This window comes from Lupinus angustifolius, chromosome LG09, assembly GCF_001865875.1.
Source record: "Lupinus angustifolius cultivar Tanjil chromosome LG09, LupAngTanjil_v1.0, whole genome shotgun sequence".
Taxonomy (NCBI): Eukaryota; Viridiplantae; Streptophyta; class Magnoliopsida; order Fabales; family Fabaceae; genus Lupinus; species Lupinus angustifolius.
Window position 1 is genome coordinate 2,331,894 of NC_032017.1, and position 21,915 is coordinate 2,353,808.

A 21,915-nucleotide genomic window follows, 5' to 3' on the forward strand; every position below is an offset into this window, starting at 1 on the left:
TCCCTTTTTCTTTCTCATTCCTTCTCTCATCTCATATAAAACTTCACCAAAATGCTTTCTATTACAATCGTCTTAGAATTCTAACTTAAAAATAATTAAAACCTGAGCTGACAAAACAAGACTAATAAGTGTGGTCCTAATATTTTATGGGTCTTGTGCGTTAAATAAAAAGTTGACCCCATAACTTATAAAAGGGTTCTAATTTTATGTAATTTTAACATCAAAATATTTTAAACAAAATAATATTTATACATTTCTACTTTCAAAGGAAATTTTATAGCATTTGAATAAAAGTAGATGTTTTCCAAATTCCAAAAATATTACTAATGTCTATAAGTCTATAACAGTATAATTAAACAAGGTCATACATATGCTACGGCATCTATAAGTTAATACTTCAGTGATAATAAAATGTAAATTCAGTGTAGTAAAATAAAGTCAAATAAATTAATTTGATGGGTATGAATACAAAAATTAGGACTGCAAGATGGTCAATTGTTGATGCATTTAGATAAAATATAAAATAACATTTTTGTACGAGTTTAATATATGTGCACTATTAGTATAAAGTTTTTTACACTAATAATACATTATTTCTGGTTGATTTAGATTACTTTTGTTTGACTATTGATAATGACTAAAATATGAATGATGTGTTGACAATGTAAAAAACAGTTACACAGTTAGTTTACCCATATTAAATTCTTTTTGTAATGTATTATGTTTCATGATGACCTTTGCTTGTAGGGGTTAGGATTAGAAATGGTTGGTGTGCTCTAATAGCAGCCCAATTAATAATGAAGAGTTGGAAGACTCCTTAAGGTTTAAGAGGAGAAGGCAAATGCCCACTTGACTTGCTGAATTTGATGAAGACTTTTAATTTTTTAATTTTAGTTAAGTTGAATTATGTCAATTCGGGTCTTATATGTTTTAGCCCAAGAATAGTAATGATTATCCTAATTTGCTAGTTGCTTATATTTAAGAGTGCTATATTTAAGAGTGCTACTATTGCTGCAACTTAATTAATAAAATATTGGATCCAAAATTTTAGTTTCTTCACATTTAATTGATGTGTTTGATCTGGTTTCCTATCATTTTGATGCTTTTATTATTGTTTCACGCCTCCTAATTCAGCTACTAAGGATGTAGATGATTCTTTGTTGCAACTATTTGCATACAAATTGAAAGAATACCAAAAACAATAGGATTCCACACATGAAGCCATTGCTGATGCACTTTACACTATCACTAACAAACTCGTCAGTCTAATGATTGACCCACCCCCTCAACCATCAGAACGACCAGAAAAACCATCTGCCCAACCAGGTCCCTCTAACATCTGAAACCCTAATCCCACAAATATCATACCCACTATACCTAACCAACCTACATCGCCAGCCTTTTTCCCAAACTATAACCAATATCTTGTATCCCTTCTTCAGCCCACATAACTCATACGTAATACCAGTTTTCACATACATGCCAACACAAAACCCCCAATTGAGAGCCACCAAAACTCCAGCTCACCCCCTTTGATGGATCTAAACCCTTGACTGGCTATGTCAAGCTAAATAGTTCCTTCAACTTTATCAAGTTCCCCATACTAACGTCTTCGCCTTATCTCCTATATGAAAGGCGAGGACTTGAGTTGGTTTAAATATTCATTTTGTAGTGTTACCTTCATAGATTGGGAGAGTTTTACCAAATCTCTAGAAACAAGATTCGATCCATCTTGTTATGAAAATCACCAAGCGGGGTTATTCAAACTTCGATAGACTAAAAATTTAGTTTTTGATAAAAATCTTCAATCTTCAATCATATAAACATAGATCATATAATATAATCCCAGTAATCAGCAACAACAAACATCAACAAGCAAAATAAAAGTAGAAATACCAAAGATAAACAGAATAACAGAGATCACCTGTTTCGAATGATATTCTATTTTCAGTTTTAGACCAATCAGAATGTTACTTACTTTTTTTTTTTTTAAATTTCTTTTGTTGAAGTGACAATATGTGATTGGTCCGGGACAGAGAATGAGACATTGTTCGATACATGTGAACTTTGTCTATAAACATAAGTCCTTGTTATGCAAAATGCTAGTTAGCCACCACCCCATTACCACAATCATTCTTCATAGTCATCATACCATGGTCTTATGTTCAGGCCTATGAGTGAACTCAAAATCTATGTGCACAAAAGCCCTTTCAACTTCAGGGAGTTGCTCTAGTTTCACTTGGAGTGTCTCACCAATGTTGTGTGCTTCATTGACAAGCATGTCCTCTGGTAAGACAATGTCAACTTCCACAAAGTAATATGCACCAAAGGTGTATGCTCTAACTGTATCAATGTGCTTAATCTGTTCATGATGATTCCATATAAGGTAAGTTAGCTTAGCCAAATAATCTGGTGGGGCTGTTCTTCCAATCAGCGATGATACATTTTCAATGACTGTCCTTGCCCATGTATTAATTGTATACAGTGCAATCTGCATTAGTAGATCAATCAAGATGTTAGTTCAAAATAACAAGAAACGGTATATTATAGCATGTGCATTTGAGGAGATCTTAAACATGTATGTTTATTAAAAGATGAGAGAGAAGTGAATGTATTAACCATGCATGAGTTTTATACACTATTAATGTATCATCCACCATTTATGATTAATCGATATTGACTATTCAAGAAAAGTGATACAAATGAATGGTAGGTGATGTAGTGACTGCGTATTAATATTTATACTAACATTGTATAAATATTACATGAGATTTAGTAAAGATGTGTAAACTTTTATTAACATATATATGTTTATCTCTCTCCCCTTCATATGATTTTGGTTAGAATTATATTGTTGGAATATGTGAAACAAGTATGGTATAAGTGGTAGCAATATTTAACATTAAATGTATCACGTAATGCTGCCATATAATAGCATCACATCGCAGTCACATCGAGTGCAACGTAACCGCATCAGATTGCATTTGAACCATATCAAATTCATAAAATATTATTTTAATCATACAAAAATTCACATCATACTGGTCCTATTAGCCACAATTATAGTAACCACAATGACCATAATAATAATTTAAAAGACTAAGAGGTAGTGATGAACTTACAATAATAGCTCCTGTTGGATCAATCCACCAGACAAACTTGACAGCTAGAACAGCAGCAGCTAATCCAATTGAATTAGTAATGACATCAAACAAGTGATCTTGTGCATAAGCTCTGATAATTTCATTTTTGAATCTTCGACAATAGACCATAAGAATGAACTTCACTACAGTCACAGACACCATAATCCCTATCATCCAGTTCACCTTTACTGGATCCACTTCAGGCTTGGACTACAAGAAGCATGATGTGTGAGAAATTAAAAAGAAGTATCACTCATGATGGTGAAAATTGCAAAAAAAATCTAAGAAAATATAACACCGCTAGTCTGCTACACCTCACATGAATGAATGGAGTGAGAATCAATAATAAATAAGAGTTGAATCAAATTTTTGGGGTCATTTTAACAAATAAGAGAAACAAAAAATTTATGTCAATTACCTTGGAAATAATTTCCCTGCCGGACTCAATCAAAATCTGCAGCCCCAAGGTTGCCATCACTGAAGCAAAAACTATGATACCCTGCATAGGAAGCCAGATCAGTATGCATCTAACTAACCATGCAAAGGTTATTTTGAAAATATCTGAAGTAACCAACTACTTTCATTTTCACTATGAGTTTAAGGACAAACAAATAATAAAGTAAAGTAATAGAGTACAAATATAACCCAAAATTTAGACCCAAATATAATATGACTGAGTCAAAAACTTCTGTAGCTTATAAAACAACAAGAATGATATAGAGATCATAAATTAGCTTTAAAGATTGCATGTTATATTATAGCGCATAGGGAAATTCTACCTAACTACAGAAAAACATCATCAAAAAATTATATTTTGAAGCCAGATCAATGTATATATGGTTCTTAAACTAGTTAATAGAATCAAGGCCTTATCGATTTTATTAGAGTTTACTTGAACTCAGGGTGAGTTAATTCATTTTTGTGATCTAAGATCATAAACTACTACAAGCTTAAAAGTTGATTTCAGAGTTTAATGACCACTCTATTGATATGCAGCTTTTTTTGTACAATTGATAAATTGCATTTACAAAATCTATTTTGCACTTAGTAACCTTACTGTTTAAATTAAGACTTACCACTGGTTGCATGCGTTTCTTTCCAATTGGATAGTAATATTGGTTAGGGGTTTTCATGGCATGAGCAGTAAACCACAATATGAACCCTGACAAGAGATCCAAGAGAGAATCCAGAGTTGAGGCTATAACTGCTAGTGATCTGCTCTCAATCGAGGCGAAAACTTTTGCGCCAAACAGCACCAAGTTGCATGCATTTGACACATAAACTGCCATCCTTTCACTCTTTGCTAGTTGCTTCATTTCATCCTGAGAAGCATGATGCACTTTTATTTAGTACAATTCCCTTTATGGGTTTAATTGAAATATTCATCAGCATATGTTTGAACTGAAATTATCAAGTTTGATTGGAAATTTCAATAATAATAATGTAATCAAGGCCAATTTTTTTGGTACTACTAAGGATATCCCCTCACCCTATAGACAAGAACTTATCCCTTTCGGAGTGCACTCCTAGGAATTGAACCATTAACCTTATGGTCATCCTGGGGAGCTAACAAGGTCTTACACCACTAGATTAACGCCTTGTCGATGATAATATAATCAACACCGATTTAAGGTTAATGTAGCTTGATCTTTGAGAAATTATAGGTAAATAAATCAAGGAGATAGAACAATGAACCTCAGTGAGACTTCCAGGTAAAAAACCAGTTTCAGTCATAGTCTCCATCTCAGTAAAATCTTCAAGGAGCCTCTCCTGTTTCTTGTAATATTCTGCTACCTTGCGTTGCTTCCCTGAAACAAAATTTTTGGACATGTATAAATAAACATAAGACATTGGAATTTTAGGGTAAACATAAGGTAAAGGCACATGCAAATCATTTAATTTCCTAAGAAGAAACCAAACCACTAAAGAAACTAGACTTAGGAAGCCACGCATTTAAATTACTAAACATGTTGAATAAGCAATCTTAGAGAAACTCCAATTCCATGCTCAGGTTCTGTATACTGGGCCTTAACATGTATGTTAGTTTAGCAAATGTTATTGAACAAGGATGTAAAGTGTGCTAAGTGAAGCATATATGTTAAGGAGATAAAGCAAATGCAATATGGGTCCTCAAATCATTTGGGTAAAGGTAAAAAGCTGAGGAGTAAATTATTGTGATCCATGTGTGAAAAATTAAGTTCACTATTAGAATGCAAAATTAATTTAATATTTATGCACGTTCATTCAGTATATCGCTCATCATTTATTCATATTACTTTTGTCTACAAATCAATGATAGTTAACGTATAAATATTGGATGTACGGACAGTGTAAAAAATACTTACAACGTTGGTGATTACATATTAAATCCATTAGCTGAAAAAGTATGTCAAGAGATTGATAATATGACAAACCAAAAGTTGGCTTAACACAGATATCCTACTGGAGTCTATTGGCTTATGAAGCTAAGACTGAGAACATCCACATTTCCTATATCTCACTAGGAATGGAGTAGTACAACTACTCTCCAATATTGGAAATAGGAGGAGAAATGTAATATTTTTTTATTTTTAATTGAAAAATAATTTAAAATCATAATAGTTGAATTTTTTTGTTACATGTTACTATCTTTATTTGGTATTGGACTATCTACTACTTAAGAGTCTCAGATAATCCCTATTCCTAGGAATGAGACTAGTACATTGGCTGTCTTCTATAATAAGCTTCTAGCTCTTACCTAATTCCAATGCTGAAACTTTTAATGGTGATTATCTTCCCCATATTCCTCTTAATAACCATCAGTGTAAAAAAATTCAAACAGCCAATCCCTTACAATAAGGATATTTCAAATCCTAAACATTATGTGACAAGTAAATTTACACCGTCAACTTTTTTTAAGAACTAAAAGTTGATGATATTTTTTAACAGATAAGGAAAGAAATTGAAAGGTATCAAATAAAGATCTTAAAAAGCAAGTACGAGTCACTTATGTACCTTATCAAGAACATTAGATTCAAGCGAGAAGCACTATATTATATTTATATGATATGAGTGGTGGTTGGTGGAGGATATTCAGGAATAGAAACTAGATTAAAATATAAAAAGGCATGATCATTATAAATATATATGGATCATCATCTACTTTTTGATAAAACAAAATTAAATTACACCAATAGAAATTAGTATAATATTTAAAAACTCTTCTTCCATACATCTTTTTCTCTCATGGATTGAGCAGGTGATACTGAGTGATAATAAAGTAGCACTAACATGGCATACAACAACTATGATAAAATAGATCACCCTTTATACAAAGTTCCATCAAGAATATAATAGACAACAAACAAAAACAAATACCATTATGGCAAAAACTAAAATAGCTCACCCGTTACACTCGTCACCACAAATAAACAAAACAACCCCATACGCAAGAACTAATACTTTATAAATTCATGAGAACAAAAAGTGGATAAGACATAGAATGGCGTGATGGGTTTACATAATTCAACTCAACACGTTAAACCAAACGTAGAAATTAGGTATGTGCTGATTTCTAATTTCTATATAAAGAGGGGATCTATTTACATGAAGTTAATTAACTCGGTGTTCTCCTGTATCTATCTATATATGAACATGTAGTTTATCAAATACTCATAGAATTCCCACTTAGGCATATATGAGCATATGTGAGACTAAACTGGACCCAGATCGATACTCAACTATGTTTTCATAGAAGAAAAATGGTATATGCATGAAGAACTTGTAATGAAGTTTCATTGGAAAAAACAAACTTCGTGTGGAAAAAAAAATTAACACTAAAGAAAAGAAGCAGATCCTAGTCTTCATGGATGATGATCACATATACCCCATTCATATCCCATTATTAAAACATTCATTATTATTACTATTTTTGTTTCATTATCTTTGGATGCGACGGTGTACAAGATGGTATATATGATCTTTGTCATTATATTTGATCATACTACGAAAGGAGAGAGACTATTCACAGAGTATTTAAACTCGTGATCTTCTGATAAAAAGATATCTAACCTTATCTGCATGATGGCTCATTCCTCTATTCATAGAAGAGAATAAAATAGAAAAATATCTAGAGAATGAAAGGCTCACTGTGTTTGCGAAGACGGAAAGGAAAAGAAAGCTGATGATTATGATCATGCTGAGTTCGACATGGCTGTTGAAATTCCTTCATGTCAAGTTTCCACTCTTCCCTTCCGACGCTGTTTTCCACGGTGGCGCCACCGTCACCTCCACAACCAGAATCCATGTTCAGAAATATGATTGGGTTTTCAGTTTTGGCTTTGCTTCGATTTGTTCAAAGTGGAAACAACAGTCATTCCTATTTATAGGGAATCACGTAAATCAAGGAAGGGAAAGTGTGCGTGCGTGTCACTTTAAACTATGACACGTGGCACTTGTTTTAACCATATTCGTAGATTTTTTCTATTCTAAGCATCGAATTCCTATTTTTTTTTATTTTTTTTTGTTTTGGCTAGGCATAGTTCATAACAAAAAGTATTGTTAGTTGTTAACGAATTATTATATGATAATAACCACACTCTTTAGGGAATAAATATTAAATAATAAGAAATTGTTTTTCGGTACTTTAAGTTAGTAGTGTAAAAATTGATTCGTGTTGGTCCGTAAACTTAACCTAAAATTATATAAATCATGCAATCATATTAATCGAAATCGGTTATGTCAGCTGGTTTTCAAGTGAATCATATCGGTCATACCCATCATTTTTTATTTAAAATTAACTTTTTAATGTAAATAAAAAATTATTAATTTTTTTATTGGTTTTTCAACATGTTAATATATTATATATGCATATCTAATTTTAGCGGTATACAATTTAATTAATGAACTACCGATTGAACTGTTATATCATTATATCAGTACCTGACCCGTTTGATAATTGGTATGCTATTAATAACATAACATTGCTTTAAGTTTTAAATTTTCCAATATGTTATACATTATTTTTATCATATACATTTTTATTATTTATCAGTTAAAGAGTATTATAAGAATTATCTTTAAACCTCTATAAAATAACTTTTTTACTAAATAAATCTTATTTGATTTTTTTGTTATAATTTTATTTATTTGTTATTTTTAGTCGATCACCTAAATTTGTATGGGTTGGTGAAAAAAATTCAAATTAAATCACATTACTTAATTTTTTAGGAGCAAATGTTCATATCCATCTACCACTTATTTTTCAAACTCACGGTAGTCCTAAAAAATAATTTTTGAAGTTTTCTTAAATTCACAAATATTAGACATATGCAGTACCAACTCTAACAATAAGTTTTCTTTAAGAGAACAAAGTTATAAGTTTGGAAAAAAGAAAGGAAAAGGAAAACAAAGATAATATAATATTTATATTATTCTATAAAGTCAAAAAAGTTATTTTTACCCAGCTAAGTTTCATGATTTTATTGAGCCACTGAATAATTTTTACTTAATCAGAGGAAATATAGAAAGTCAATAAATGATTTTTACCCAACTATGGGTATATGGTAATTTTAAAAGAAATAAGGACATTTAAATCATTTTGTTATCTAAAAGAAATTCCATGAAAAGAATAAGAATATTTTAGTAATAGTACATGGTGACACTTCTGAAATCACATTAATGTATAAAAAGGCAAAAAGTAATTTCACATAGAATTCACACATATTTATAAAATAGATCTTGAACCATTAGATATTTCAACACTTTACCAAAAATCACGTTTCCCCTAAAAATATGTGATACATGGATGGATCAAGGAAATAATCATTTGTTTCTAAAAAATTGTATCAATGGCCAACATAATCATTTATACCATCTAAAACTAAGAAGGGATCATCTTCAGTATCGAAGAGTCCAATGCTAAATAGGATTTCGAATATGGCATAAAAAACTTTATAATGGTCATGATTTCATATTGTTTTTGAATAAAAAATAAAAAAAATAATGTTTAAAAAAATTTCAGCCACATATTTTAGTAATGACCTCTTCATTACTAGAGATGAGTTAAACTCCTGAAACCAATTATTATCTCACACATTTATTTTCATTATCCAACTAGATCTCTACATGGGAACATATACTCAAAATCACTATGTCATCATGTCTATAATTAATCAAGAGTGTAATATTGATGTACAGACAGTGTAAAGAATTATACACAATCAACGCATCATCCACCCTTCATTTGAATTACTTTTTGTGAAAAGTCAAACATAAATGAAAATGAAGGGTAGATAATGAAGTGACAGTGTAAATAACTCTTACACTGTCGGTGTATACATCTTTTTTGTCAATAATCAATATAGTCTAAGTAATATAAAAATATTAATTTGTGTTTTTAAAATTTTACTTTTTATTAAGTGATATTTTTCATTGGATACAAAAATGAGACAAGTATCTTTATCCATCTACATGAACCTTACATCACATGGGTGCACGTCCGTTGTCCCATAACGAATGTCCCTCCATATGTCACGAATTTCTAATTGGTTGAGAAAATATTTAAATTAAAATTAAATTTTTAAATATTTTTCTGACCAATTAAAACTTATAGCACATGAAATGACATTCATTATAAAATAAAAGACGTGCTTCCACTTAACAACTTTATGTGTGTTGATTGTGCATTTATTTATGTACCATCTATTTTCTCCTACATATGAAACCCTACGTATAAGAGGGCATAAAGAAAGTTTTATCCATTTTCCCTAGAAACGTAGTTGTGACCTCATTATTTGAAAGACAATGGGAACATCTATTTTCTCCTACGGATCTTCGACAAAAAAGTGCGCATAACATGATGAATGCATGGAAGCATTAAACCAGCTTAAAAGATAAAAAACACTCCCAAAAACTAAAATATAAATCAAAACATACAGTAGACATTATTTCCAAAAACAGTAAAAATCACACATATATGACTAAAAAACAAATAGGTGTAAAGGGTACCTAGGTCCATGGAATCATGACTCCAGTCTTTGACTCCTCTCCATTTGTGAAGAGGTAAGTAGTGGAAAAATACATTAAAAACTCAAAAAACAATGACATTTATAACCTTTACTTTTTATTAGAATTACAATTTTGGCCTTAAAAATACACTACAAAATATAACTTGTCTCTCCATTAAATGGAGAGGAGTCTTACTCCTATGAGCGACTCCAATAGATCAGTAAGTGAAGATGGGTGTTTTTGTCCTCTTCCAAAAAAATGAATTGGTTACTGCATTTTGTGGACAAAACACAAAAAAATATTTTTATGCCTAATCTTTAAAAGCAAGGTGTCAATATATTTCTGAAGCCCTACAGTTAATTATGAATCGGGGAAGGGATTAGAGCTTTGTCTGTCCATATTGAGATGATATCTTGATTAATTGCTAAATTTGTTTTATTATTTATTATTTTAATTTTTCTGTGTTTGAAATAATTTATATTACTTTTATCTTATGTATTCCTTGACAAAATAAAAAATCAATACTATTTAGATCTTTGGTATAAACTATAAAATGTTTGATTGATTAGGTGTGTTTTAAATAATTTAAAAAACAAACATGACAGATCACAAATATTCAAATGATATGAGCTGAATCATAGTGACACTTCCTCCATCATGTGTCATTTTTTATTTTAAATAACAATAATTTTAAAGAACAATAGTCACGGTCGAAATGACTATGAAGAAAAAAATGACTATTTACATTCATCCACCATTATGCAAATTATTATTTTTATTTTTTAAAAAAAATAAATTTTAAAGAACATGGTTGATATATGCTTTCCAGATTTTTTTCTATTTCTATTTCATATTTTATTTTCAAAAAACAATTTTCATTTCCTCAAAACATATTTGTTATTATCATTTTCATTCTCAAAACTCTTCACCCTAAACTTCACAAACGAGGATTATTATTGCAGATTATGTTGCTATGCAGACTTTCATTGTTGCTGAAATCTCAAAGTCCAATATAAGATAATCAATTCTTCAATTAGTTAATCTATTATCTTCTTTGATGGGAGATTTGTTAGGTTCTGTTGATATGTTTCTTTTTGTATTCGATAATCGATTATTCATTTGATAATAGATTATCTGGTTGGTTATGTTAGCTAGTTAGCATCTAGTAATCCAAATTCAGTTTTATATTCGATAATCGATTATTCAGTTAATAATCGATTATATGGTTAGTTAGTTAGTTAGGATCTGGTTATCCAAAGTCTTGTATATATATTAAGCCGTTGGCTTCCATTGTTAATAAGAAAGAAGAAGATGTATTATTCATTGAAATTCGTTATATGGTATCAAGAGCTAGCAATCAAGAAATCTTCCACCTATACTCTTCTTCTTCACGAAAATACCAAAACTCTTTTAGAGGTATTGTCGTGTTCTTTCTCGACATCCTTGCAGCCAACAAATTCATCATCTTCTACAAAGCAACTCCAAATGGCTAACAATGAATCAAAAAATCAAGGAGCATTACTTTTAAGAGGTGATTCTCAAAATCTCTCTAGCCTCTACTATCTACACCCTAGAGAAAGTCTAGGGGCAGTTCTTGTATCCCAACCTCTTGAAGGAATGAATTACCATTATTGGAGCAAAGCTATGAGAAGAGCTCTTTCATCCAAGAATAAGATCAAATTTGTTGATGACTTCATTGTTGTCCCAAAGCTTAATGATCTTGGGTATGACATTTATGAAAGATGCAACAACATGGTTGTTTCTTGGATTACAAGGTCCATTTTCCCTCAAATTGTCCAAAGCATAATTTACATAGATAATGCTCATGATTTGTGGCAAGACTTGAAAGAAAGGTTCGCCAAAAAGGACTACTTTAGATTCTCTGATCTCTTACAAGAAATTCACTCAATAAGGCGAGGTGAAAGAGACATAAGTGAATATTTCACTGCTTTGAAAACTCTATGGGATGAGTTGGAATCCCTGAGGCCAACACCTCATTGCAAATGTGAAGTGCAATGTGGATGTGACCTGATGTAAAATGTAAAGAACTACAAAGAAGCTGAGTATATCGTATGCTTCCTAAAAGAGCTAAGTGACATTTATCAAATCACAAGATCTCAAATTTTATTGATGGAGCCTCTACCCTCCATCAATAAGGTATTCTATCTTGTAGCCCAAGCTGAAGGATAAGTTACAAGAATAAGTAGTAGTGAATCAAGGATGCTACTCAATTTCAATGAACAAAGCCAAGGCATGAAGCCCTCAATGACCAGAATGAATTACACAAACAAGACGAACAAATGGAGATTCAACAAGAAAAATAGGCCAACAACCTCAAGAAATGGTTCTACTAAGGTCTGCACCTACTATAGAAAAGAAGGACACATTGTTGAATCATGTTACTTCAAACATGGATTCCCTCCACATTATAATAATTCCAAGTCTTCCACTGAGGCAGTCAACAATATATGTGCAGATGGCAATACCAATGAAATCATCAAACCTAACATGAAGGCCAAGGAATCTAAGATACATCTGAGCTCTGAGCAATATGCTCAGCTGACATCCATACTCCAACATGTTGGGACCTCACCACTTACACACTATGAATCAATTAAGCTTGGCCACCATAGATAGCTCCACTAATGGGGATGACAATGATCATATTTCAGGTAAAAACTAGCCATGGATCCTAGATACTAGGGCTACTGACCATATAAGTCCACATGCCTTCAATTTCATCAATTTTAGGCATATTAAGCCTATTACTATAAGGATGCCAAATATATCAACTACGATTACCAAACATTGTGGCACTATTAAGCTATCTGCTGAATTGATTTTATATGATGTTTTAATTGTGCCAAACTTCAAGTACAACCTTGTTTCTTGTAACAAACTTGCTAAATCTCTTAATTGTAGCTTAACTTTTGATGCTTCACATTGTTTAATCCATGATATGATTACCTTGAGGACAATTGGACACGCTAAAGCTTCTAATGGACTTTATGCACTCAACATGACTCCTCAATTATGATGCTTAACTCTACAAAATGCTAGTTTACTTGTAACCAAAGAACCTAGTATACCTTTCTTTGATCTTCGGCACTTTAGGCTAGGACATCCCTCACATTTAGTTTTACATAATGTATGCAAACTTTTTCCTTATGTCAATTTTTATTCCGCAAAGGTATGTGATTATTGTTATATGGCTAAGCAAACTAAATTGCCATTTACTAACAATGAACATAAAAGTAGCTTTCCTTTTGACATGTTGCATATGGATATTTGAGGCCCTATTTCTATCAATTACATTCATGGTTACAAGTATTTCCTTACAAATATTGATGACTTCAGTAGGTATACATGGATAGTCTTGATGAAAAATAAATCTGAAACCTGTTCTTTTATAGACAATTTTATAAAAATGACACAAACTCAGTTCCACAAAGGGGTTAAAGTTATTAGAAGTTACAATAGTGCTGAGTTCCTTATGCCCTCCTTCTACCAAGAGTTTGGCATCATACACCAAACTTCTTGTATTGAAACACTTCAACAAAACTCTATTGTTGAGAGAAAGTATAGGCATTTGTTGAATGTCACTAGATCCCTACTGTTCCAATCCAAACTAACCAAAAGTTTTTGGTGTTATGCAACAAAACATGATGCATATATGATAAATAGATTGCCTAACACCACTACCCCTGGCAAGACTCCTTATTAATTTCTGTACAATCAAGAACCTAACCTGCAAGAGCTTAGAGTCTTCGGCAGTTTATGTTTTGCCTCTAGCCTTGTTGAACATAGGTTTGAACTTGATCCTCGAGCCAGAAAATGTGTTTTTCTGGGCTTCAAAAATGGAACAAAATGGTTCGTTCTCCTTGACCTACATAAAAGGGAGACTTTTATTTCAAGAAATATTGTCTTTCATGAACATATTCTGCCATATACTTCATCTGATGCAGGTCATTCTCACCTTGCTGGACAATGTATCAATCTGCAGCACAATGTAGAGGACAATAATGATCTCAACTTTCTTGACTATCACACAACTAGTCACAAGACTAGGGATGTTATTTCTTATTCACCAAACCATGATCCTACAACCCAACCTTTTGATCCTGTTGGTCCAAACCTCACTACATCTGATACTCTGAGAAGATCTACTAGAACCAGGCATGCCCCATCATATTTAAAGGATTTTCATTGCAGCCTCATAAGTTCCACTGATCTTGCTTCATCTTCAGGTATCAATCAACCTCTTTCTAAAGTATTGGGCTATCATAGATTATCTCCCAAACAACTACATTATGTTATACCTATAGTTATCAATAATGAGCCTAAAACCTACAAGCAAGCTAGCAAATGCCACCATTGGGTTTAGGCCATGTCAGCTGAATTAGATGCCCTCACTTTAAACAACACTTGGTCTACTGTTGATCTCTCACCTGATAAGACTACTATAGAGGCCAAATGGGTCTATAAAATTAAGTATAACTCAGATGGGAGTATAGAGAGATACAAGGCCAGATTAGTGGCCAAAGGGTATACTCAAACAAAGGGTTTGGATTATTTTGATACGTTTGCCCTTGTTGTTAAGCTAACCATTGTTAGGCTCCTTCTTGCTATTGCATCCTCACGGGATTGGTTATTACACCAATTAGATGTTAATAATGCGTTTCTTCATGGTGATCTCCATGAGGAAGTTTACATGGAATTCTCACCTGGTGCGATTCCTCCTAAACCAAATCAGGTTTGAAAATTACATAAATCTATCTATGGTTTAAAGTAAGCAAGCAGACAGTGGTACACCAAGCTGTCATCTACTCTCTTTGATTTAAACTACAAACAATGCCCTCATGATCATTCTCTTTTTACTAAGAAGAATGAAAATAAGTATACCATTATGTTGATTTATGTTGATGACCTCATCTTAGGAGGTACTGATCATGCTGGAATCATTCATGTTAAAAATCATTCGCATAAGCTTTTCAAAATAAAATACCTTGGACCTTTAAAGTATTTTCTTGGCCTGGAAGTGTTTAGATCCCATCAAGGGATTAGTCTTTGCCAAAGAAAATACACCCTTGACATTTTATCTAATACTAGATTCCTTTCCTCAAAACCTTTATCTACTCATATGGTGAAAACCACAAGACTTCATCAAAATGATGGGGAGCCTTACCATATGGATTCCCTCCACATTATAATAATTCCAAGTCTTCCACTGAGGCAGTCAACAATATATGTGCAGATGGCAATACCAATGAAATCATCAAACCTAACATGAAGGCCAAGGAATCTAAGATACATCTGAGCTCTGAGCAATATGCTCAGCTGACATCCATACTCCAACATGTTGGGACCTCACCACTTACACACTATGAATCAATTAAGCTTGGCCACCATAGATAGCTCCACTAATGGGGATGACAATGATCATATTTCAGGTAAAAACTAGCCATGGATCCTAGATACTAGGGCTACTGACCATATAAGTCCACATGCCTTCAATTTCATCAATTTTAGGCATATTAAGCCTATTACTATAAGGATGCCAAATATATCAACTACGATTACCAAACATTGTGGCACTATTAAGCTATCTGCTGAATTGATTTTATATGATGTTTTAATTGTGCCAAACTTCAAGTACAACCTTGTTTCTTGTAACAAACTTGCTAAATCTCTTAATTGTAGCTTAACTTTTGATGCTTCACATTGTTTAATCCATGATATGATTACCTTGAGGACAATTGGACACGCTAAAGCTTCTAATGGACTTTATGCACTCAACATGACTCCTCAATTATGATGCTTAACTCTACAAAATGCTAGTTTACTTGTAACCAAAGAACCTAGTATACCTTTCTTTGATCTTCGGCACTTTAGGCTAGGACATCCCTCACATTTAGTTTTACATAATGTATGCAAACTTTTTCCTTATGTCAATTTTTATTCCGCAAAGGTATGTGATTATTGTTATATGGCTAAGCAAACTAAATTGCCATTTACTAACAATGAACATAAAAGTAGCTTTCCTTTTGACATGTTGCATATGGATATTTGAGGCCCTATTTCTATCAATTACATTCATGGTTACAAGTATTTCCTTACAAATATTGATGACTTCAGTAGGTATACATGGATAGTCTTGATGAAAAATAAATCTGAAACCTGTTCTTTTATAGACAATTTTATAAAAATGACACAAACTCAGTTCCACAAAGGGGTTAAAGTTATTAGAAGTTACAATAGTGCTGAGTTCCTTATGCCCTCCTTCTACCAAGAGTTTGGCATCATACACCAAACTTCTTGTATTGAAACACTTCAACAAAACTCTATTGTTGAGAGAAAGTATAGGCATTTGTTGAATGTCACTAGATCCCTACTGTTCCAATCCAAACTAACCAAAAGTTTTTGGTGTTATGCAACAAAACATGATGCATATATGATAAATAGATTGCCTAACACCACTACCCCTGGCAAGACTCCTTATTAATTTCTGTACAATCAAGAACCTAACCTGCAAGAGCTTAGAGTCTTCGGCAGTTTATGTTTTGCCTCTAGCCTTGTTGAACATAGGTTTGAACTTGATCCTCGAGCCAGAAAATGTGTTTTTCTGGGCTTCAAAAATGGAACAAAATGGTTCGTTCTCCTTGACCTACATAAAAGGGAGACTTTTATTTCAAGAAATATTGTCTTTCATGAACATATTCTGCCATATACTTCATCTGATGCAGGTCATTCTCACCTTGCTGGACAATGTATCAATCTGCAGCACAATGTAGAGGACAATAATGATCTCAACTTTCTTGACTATCACACAACTAGTCACAAGACTAGGGATGTTATTTCTTATTCACCAAACCATGATCCTACAACCCAACCTTTTGATCCTGTTGGTCCAAACCTCACTACATCTGATACTCTGAGAAGATCTACTAGAACCAGGCATGCCCCATCATATTTAAAGGATTTTCATTGCAGCCTCATAAGTTCCACTGATCTTGCTTCATCTTCAGGTATCAATCAACCTCTTTCTAAAGTATTGGGCTATCATAGATTATCTCCCAAACAACTACATTATGTTATACCTATAGTTATCAATAATGAGCCTAAAACCTACAAGCAAGCTAGCAAATGCCACCATTGGGTTTAGGCCATGTCAGCTGAATTAGATGCCCTCACTTTAAACAACACTTGGTCTACTGTTGATCTCTCACCTGATAAGACTACTATAGAGGCCAAATGGGTCTATAAAATTAAGTATAACTCAGATGGGAGTATAGAGAGATACAAGGCCAGATTAGTGGCCAAAGGGTATACTCAAACAAAGGGTTTGGATTATTTTGATACGTTTGCCCTTGTTGTTAAGCTAACCATTGTTAGGCTCCTTCTTGCTATTGCATCCTCACGGGATTGGTTATTACACCAATTAGATGTTAATAATGCGTTTCTTCATGGTGATCTCCATGAGGAAGTTTACATGGAATTCTCACCTGGTGCGATTCCTCCTAAACCAAATCAGGTTTGAAAATTACATAAATCTATCTATGGTTTAAAGTAAGCAAGCAGACAGTGGTACACCAAGCTGTCATCTACTCTCTTTGATTTAAACTACAAACAATGCCCTCATGATCATTCTCTTTTTACTAAGAAGAATGAAAATAAGTATACCATTATGTTGATTTATGTTGATGACCTCATCTTAGGAGGTACTGATCATGCTGGAATCATTCATGTTAAAAATCATTCGCATAAGCTTTTCAAAATAAAATACCTTGGACCTTTAAAGTATTTTCTTGGCCTGGAAGTGTTTAGATCCCATCAAGGGATTAGTCTTTGCCAAAGAAAATACACCCTTGACATTTTATCTAATACTAGATTCCTTTCCTCAAAACCTTTATCTACTCATATGGTGAAAACCACAAGACTTCATCAAAATGATGGGGAGCCTTACCATGACCCTACCCTTTACAGGAGATTGGTTGGGAGATTGCTATATCTAACTAATAGTAGGCATGATATAACCTATGTTGTTCAACAACTTAGTCAGTTCATGGCCAATCATACTCAAACTCATTACAAGGATTTAACAAGAGTTCTAATATATATCAAGTCTTCACCTAGTCAGGATTATTTTACCATGCTACTTCCCCTATGCAGCTTAAAGCCTTCTCTGATTCTGATTGGGGAAACTGTGTAGATACTAGGAAATCCATTTCTAGTTATTGTGTTTTTCTAGGTGATTCTCTCATTGCTTGGAGGTGCAAGAAACAACAAACTGTGGCCAGGTCTTCATCTGAGGCTGAATATAGAGCCTTGGCTGCTACTTCATGTGAAATTCAGTGGTTAACTTTTCTACGTGACTCATTCTTTATTTCATTTATCACTTCTGCCCTTCTTTACTGTGATAGTGCTTCTGCTTGTCATATTGCTAACAATGTTGTTTTTCATGAAAAGACAAAGCGTATAGATATAAATTGTCATGTTGTGCGTGAAAGGCTTCAACATAAACTCTTCCATTTGTCACATGTTTCCACTGGTGACCAGCATGCAGATATTCTTATAAAGCCTCTTGATCTTGTACCTTTTCATCACCTACTATCCAAGCTGGGAATTCTGAATATCCATTCTCCAGCTTGAAGGGGGTATTGCATATTATGTTGTTATGTAGACTTCAATTGTTGCTGAAATCTCAAAGTCCAATATACGATAATCGATTATTCAATAAGTTAATCAATTATCGTGTTTGATGGGAAGTTTTTTGGGTTTTGTTGATCTGTTTCTTTTTGTATTCGATAATCGATTATTCATTTGATAATCGATTATCTGGTTGGTTATGTTAGTTAGTTAGCATCCAGTTATCCAAATTCAATTTAATATTTGATAATCGATTATTCAGTTAATAATCTATTATCTAGTTAGTTAGTTAGGATCTGGTTATCCAAAGTTTTGTATATATATTAAGCCTTTGGCTTCCATTGTTAATAAGAAAGAAGAAGAGGTATTATTCATTGAAATTCGTTATAATTATTCTTATAAATAATTCAATTCTAAATTTTAATCACTAAAATAATCAAGCCACTAATTTTATAGGATGTCTTCATATTCTATAATTGTATTTTCTTTTCCAACAAATTTTATGATATATATTGAACATCTTTAATTGTTGGACATGGTTATTAGTTATCACAAAGACATGTTAAATTTTATAACGAGTATCATGCACTTGCAAGTGCTCACCAAAATGTTAAAATTGAAAAACATTAATAACATACAACGACTCTATTTTTTAATTTAGGCTGCAGTAACTTTAAGTGGTGACAATTTACATCATAAAGTCTTATATTACCACATAATTTTCAACATGCCACTATTTTGACATTAATATTAAAGTAACAAAAAAAAATTGTTATGTTTAGAGAGAAAGAAAAAATTTATTATTAAACGAGTCAGACATTCATTGATTGATTTTGATATTTTTTATTATGAAGAGAGTAATTGAAAAATATATTCTCCCCATTCTATACCTTTTGATGTTTAAGGGTATACACATAATTTAAGAAATTATTAAATGATATAAAAATTTGATATCATTTGATTAAAATAATCAAATTTAATGCACATTGAAAACTGGATTTAGAAGACATGAAAAATAGACATGAAAAAATGAATAGTGAATAGGGTTATTGTTGGAAAATAAAATATAAATGTGTATTAAATTTCTAAAATATCAAAAAATTGGGACGAATAAATATTTTCTATTTCTATTTCCTATTTTCATTTTCAAAAAACCATTTTCATTTTCATGTTTTCATTTCCTCCGTGTTATTATCATTTTCATTTTTTAAAATATTCATTCTAAGCTTCACATTCTATGATAACATTGTAATTAATTCAATTCTAAATTTTAATCACTAGAATAGTAATACCAATAATTTCAACAAAGTTTATGTTATTAATATACTGAACAACTTTAATTGCTGGAGTTGGTCATTAGCTATCACAAAAACGTGAGGAATGTCATAACAAGTATTATACACTTCCAGACGCTCTCCAGAAAAGTTAAAGTTAAAATAAAAAACTCACATGCAAGTATTCTATTATTTAATTAAGGTTACAATAACTTCAAAAACATCGACTTTTAATCCCAAAATCATATTTTATCATAGTCATTGCTGAATTGTCTTAGCAATATCATATGAGAGGTAACGTAAAGTTATTAAGTTGATAAATAAGTAAATAAATTACATTATGAATGTATGTGGTGATCTAAATGAGGGATGCACTCATCAATTGATTTTGGAGTTTTTTTGATTAGTGTATAGAGTAATTGAAAAATACATTCCCCTTATTTTACATCTTTTGATATTTTAGGGTATACACATAATTTAATAAATTATTAAATGATATAAAAATTTGACACAATTCGATTAAATAACACATTTAATGCACATTGAAAACTAGAGTGAAAAAGAAATCAAGAAACATGTGGTGAAAAGATGAGTAATAACTAATAGCATAATGAGAAAGTAAAATATAAATGTGTATCAGGTTTCAAAAATATTAAAAAATATGGAATAAAACGGAAAAATTAAAACATCAAAAGATATTAAATGATTGGAGCAACACAAGTTTTAAATTTTCAATAAAATATCATTTCTTCATTATTTAAAATATTGGAAATGATATTTTTTCATTTTTCAAAATTTACATAAATAAAACTCATATTTTCGGAAATATGAAATGAAAATAACAATTCAAACATGTTTTTATCCTCATTTTTTGTAAATGAAAACAAAAAATGATCAAAACAAATACACCTGCCACTCATCATGGTACTTCTTAATCTTTATGGTAAAATATCATTATTTTTTATAAATAAACAAAATTTAAAGAATACAAATGATACATTATTATCTTTAAAGGAAGATTTGATAAGTGAAGTGACTCATTACATATATTTTAACTTATTAAAAGTATTTTCTGTTCATTTAATTATAGATTTCTTATTAATCACTAATAATTAAATTTTTTTTATAAATTTTCCATAGTCGTTAATTAATTACTTTATTAAAGTTTTTAACAATTAAATATTAAAATTGTTTTCAATTAATAAGGGGATTCCCCAATATTATTGATTCGTAAAAAAATAATTAACTACTCATGAAAGAGATTTTATATTAAAAAGTTATTTTAAATTACTGAATTGGTAAATTATGATTATTTATTAAAATTAACCAACTAAATATCCTAAGAGCTTATAGATATTGTATAGGGGAGAGGAAAAATGTTGCACATAAACTGAGTTGTCACATTATTAGTGGTAACATCTGATTAACACAAAAATTAACGTAATCTTGAAATCATTGTGTGAGAATAATTTTGCATATGATTTACTAATTATAAAACAAATTGCAAATATATTGAATCTACATTTGGTTAGTACACTTCAAGATTAATCATTTATATTCATATAGTAGAAAAATCAACAAGTTTCAAAGTTAAAGATTCCAAATCTTAGCATATGAGATTTATTCTAAGAGTTAAGATGCTATATACTTATATATAAAGTTATTGAAATAACTTATGACTTATAAGATAAATATTTATGTTATTTTACACTTATCAAGTACTTTATTAGTCAATCATACCAATCATATATTAAATTAAATTAACTACCTTATCAAACTTCTCTTCATAACTTATAAACATACAACTACCTTATAAGTTTTCAAATAACATATGACTTAATCATTTTAGATAAAAAAAATATATG

General features: G+C 31.4%; 1 protein-coding gene across 1 annotated transcript; it reads right to left on the reverse strand.

Annotated features, from left to right (window-relative positions):
• LOC109357498 (metal tolerance protein 10-like) lies at positions 1,814–7,487 on the reverse strand. Its single transcript, XM_019601490.1, has 7 exons — positions 7,272–7,487; positions 4,839–4,951; positions 4,220–4,465; positions 3,562–3,642; positions 3,123–3,353; positions 2,087–2,491; positions 1,814–1,905 (listed from the first exon to the last, which is right to left on the reverse strand). The coding sequence occupies exons 1-6, from the start codon at positions 7,426–7,428 to the stop codon at positions 2,147–2,149; spliced, it is 1,173 nt and encodes a 390-aa protein (XP_019457035.1). The 5' UTR covers positions 7,429–7,487; the 3' UTR covers positions 1,814–1,905; positions 2,087–2,146.

What these genes read in the sequence shown, in the direction of transcription:
- LOC109357498 (XM_019601490.1), bottom strand. Translation starts at nt 7,428, where the DNA reads ATGGATTCTGGTTGTGGAGGTGACGGTGGCGCCACCGTGGAAAACAGC. An exon ending in TTTCCGTCTTCGCAAACACA is followed by an intron (nt 4,952 to 7,271) that starts GTGAGCCTTTCA and finishes ATTTTGTTTCAG; the next exon opens with GGAAGCAACGCAAGGTAGCA. An exon ending in TACCTGGAAGTCTCACTGAG is followed by an intron (nt 4,466 to 4,838) that starts GTTCATTGTTCT and finishes CATGCTTCTCAG; the next exon opens with GATGAAATGAAGCAACTAGC.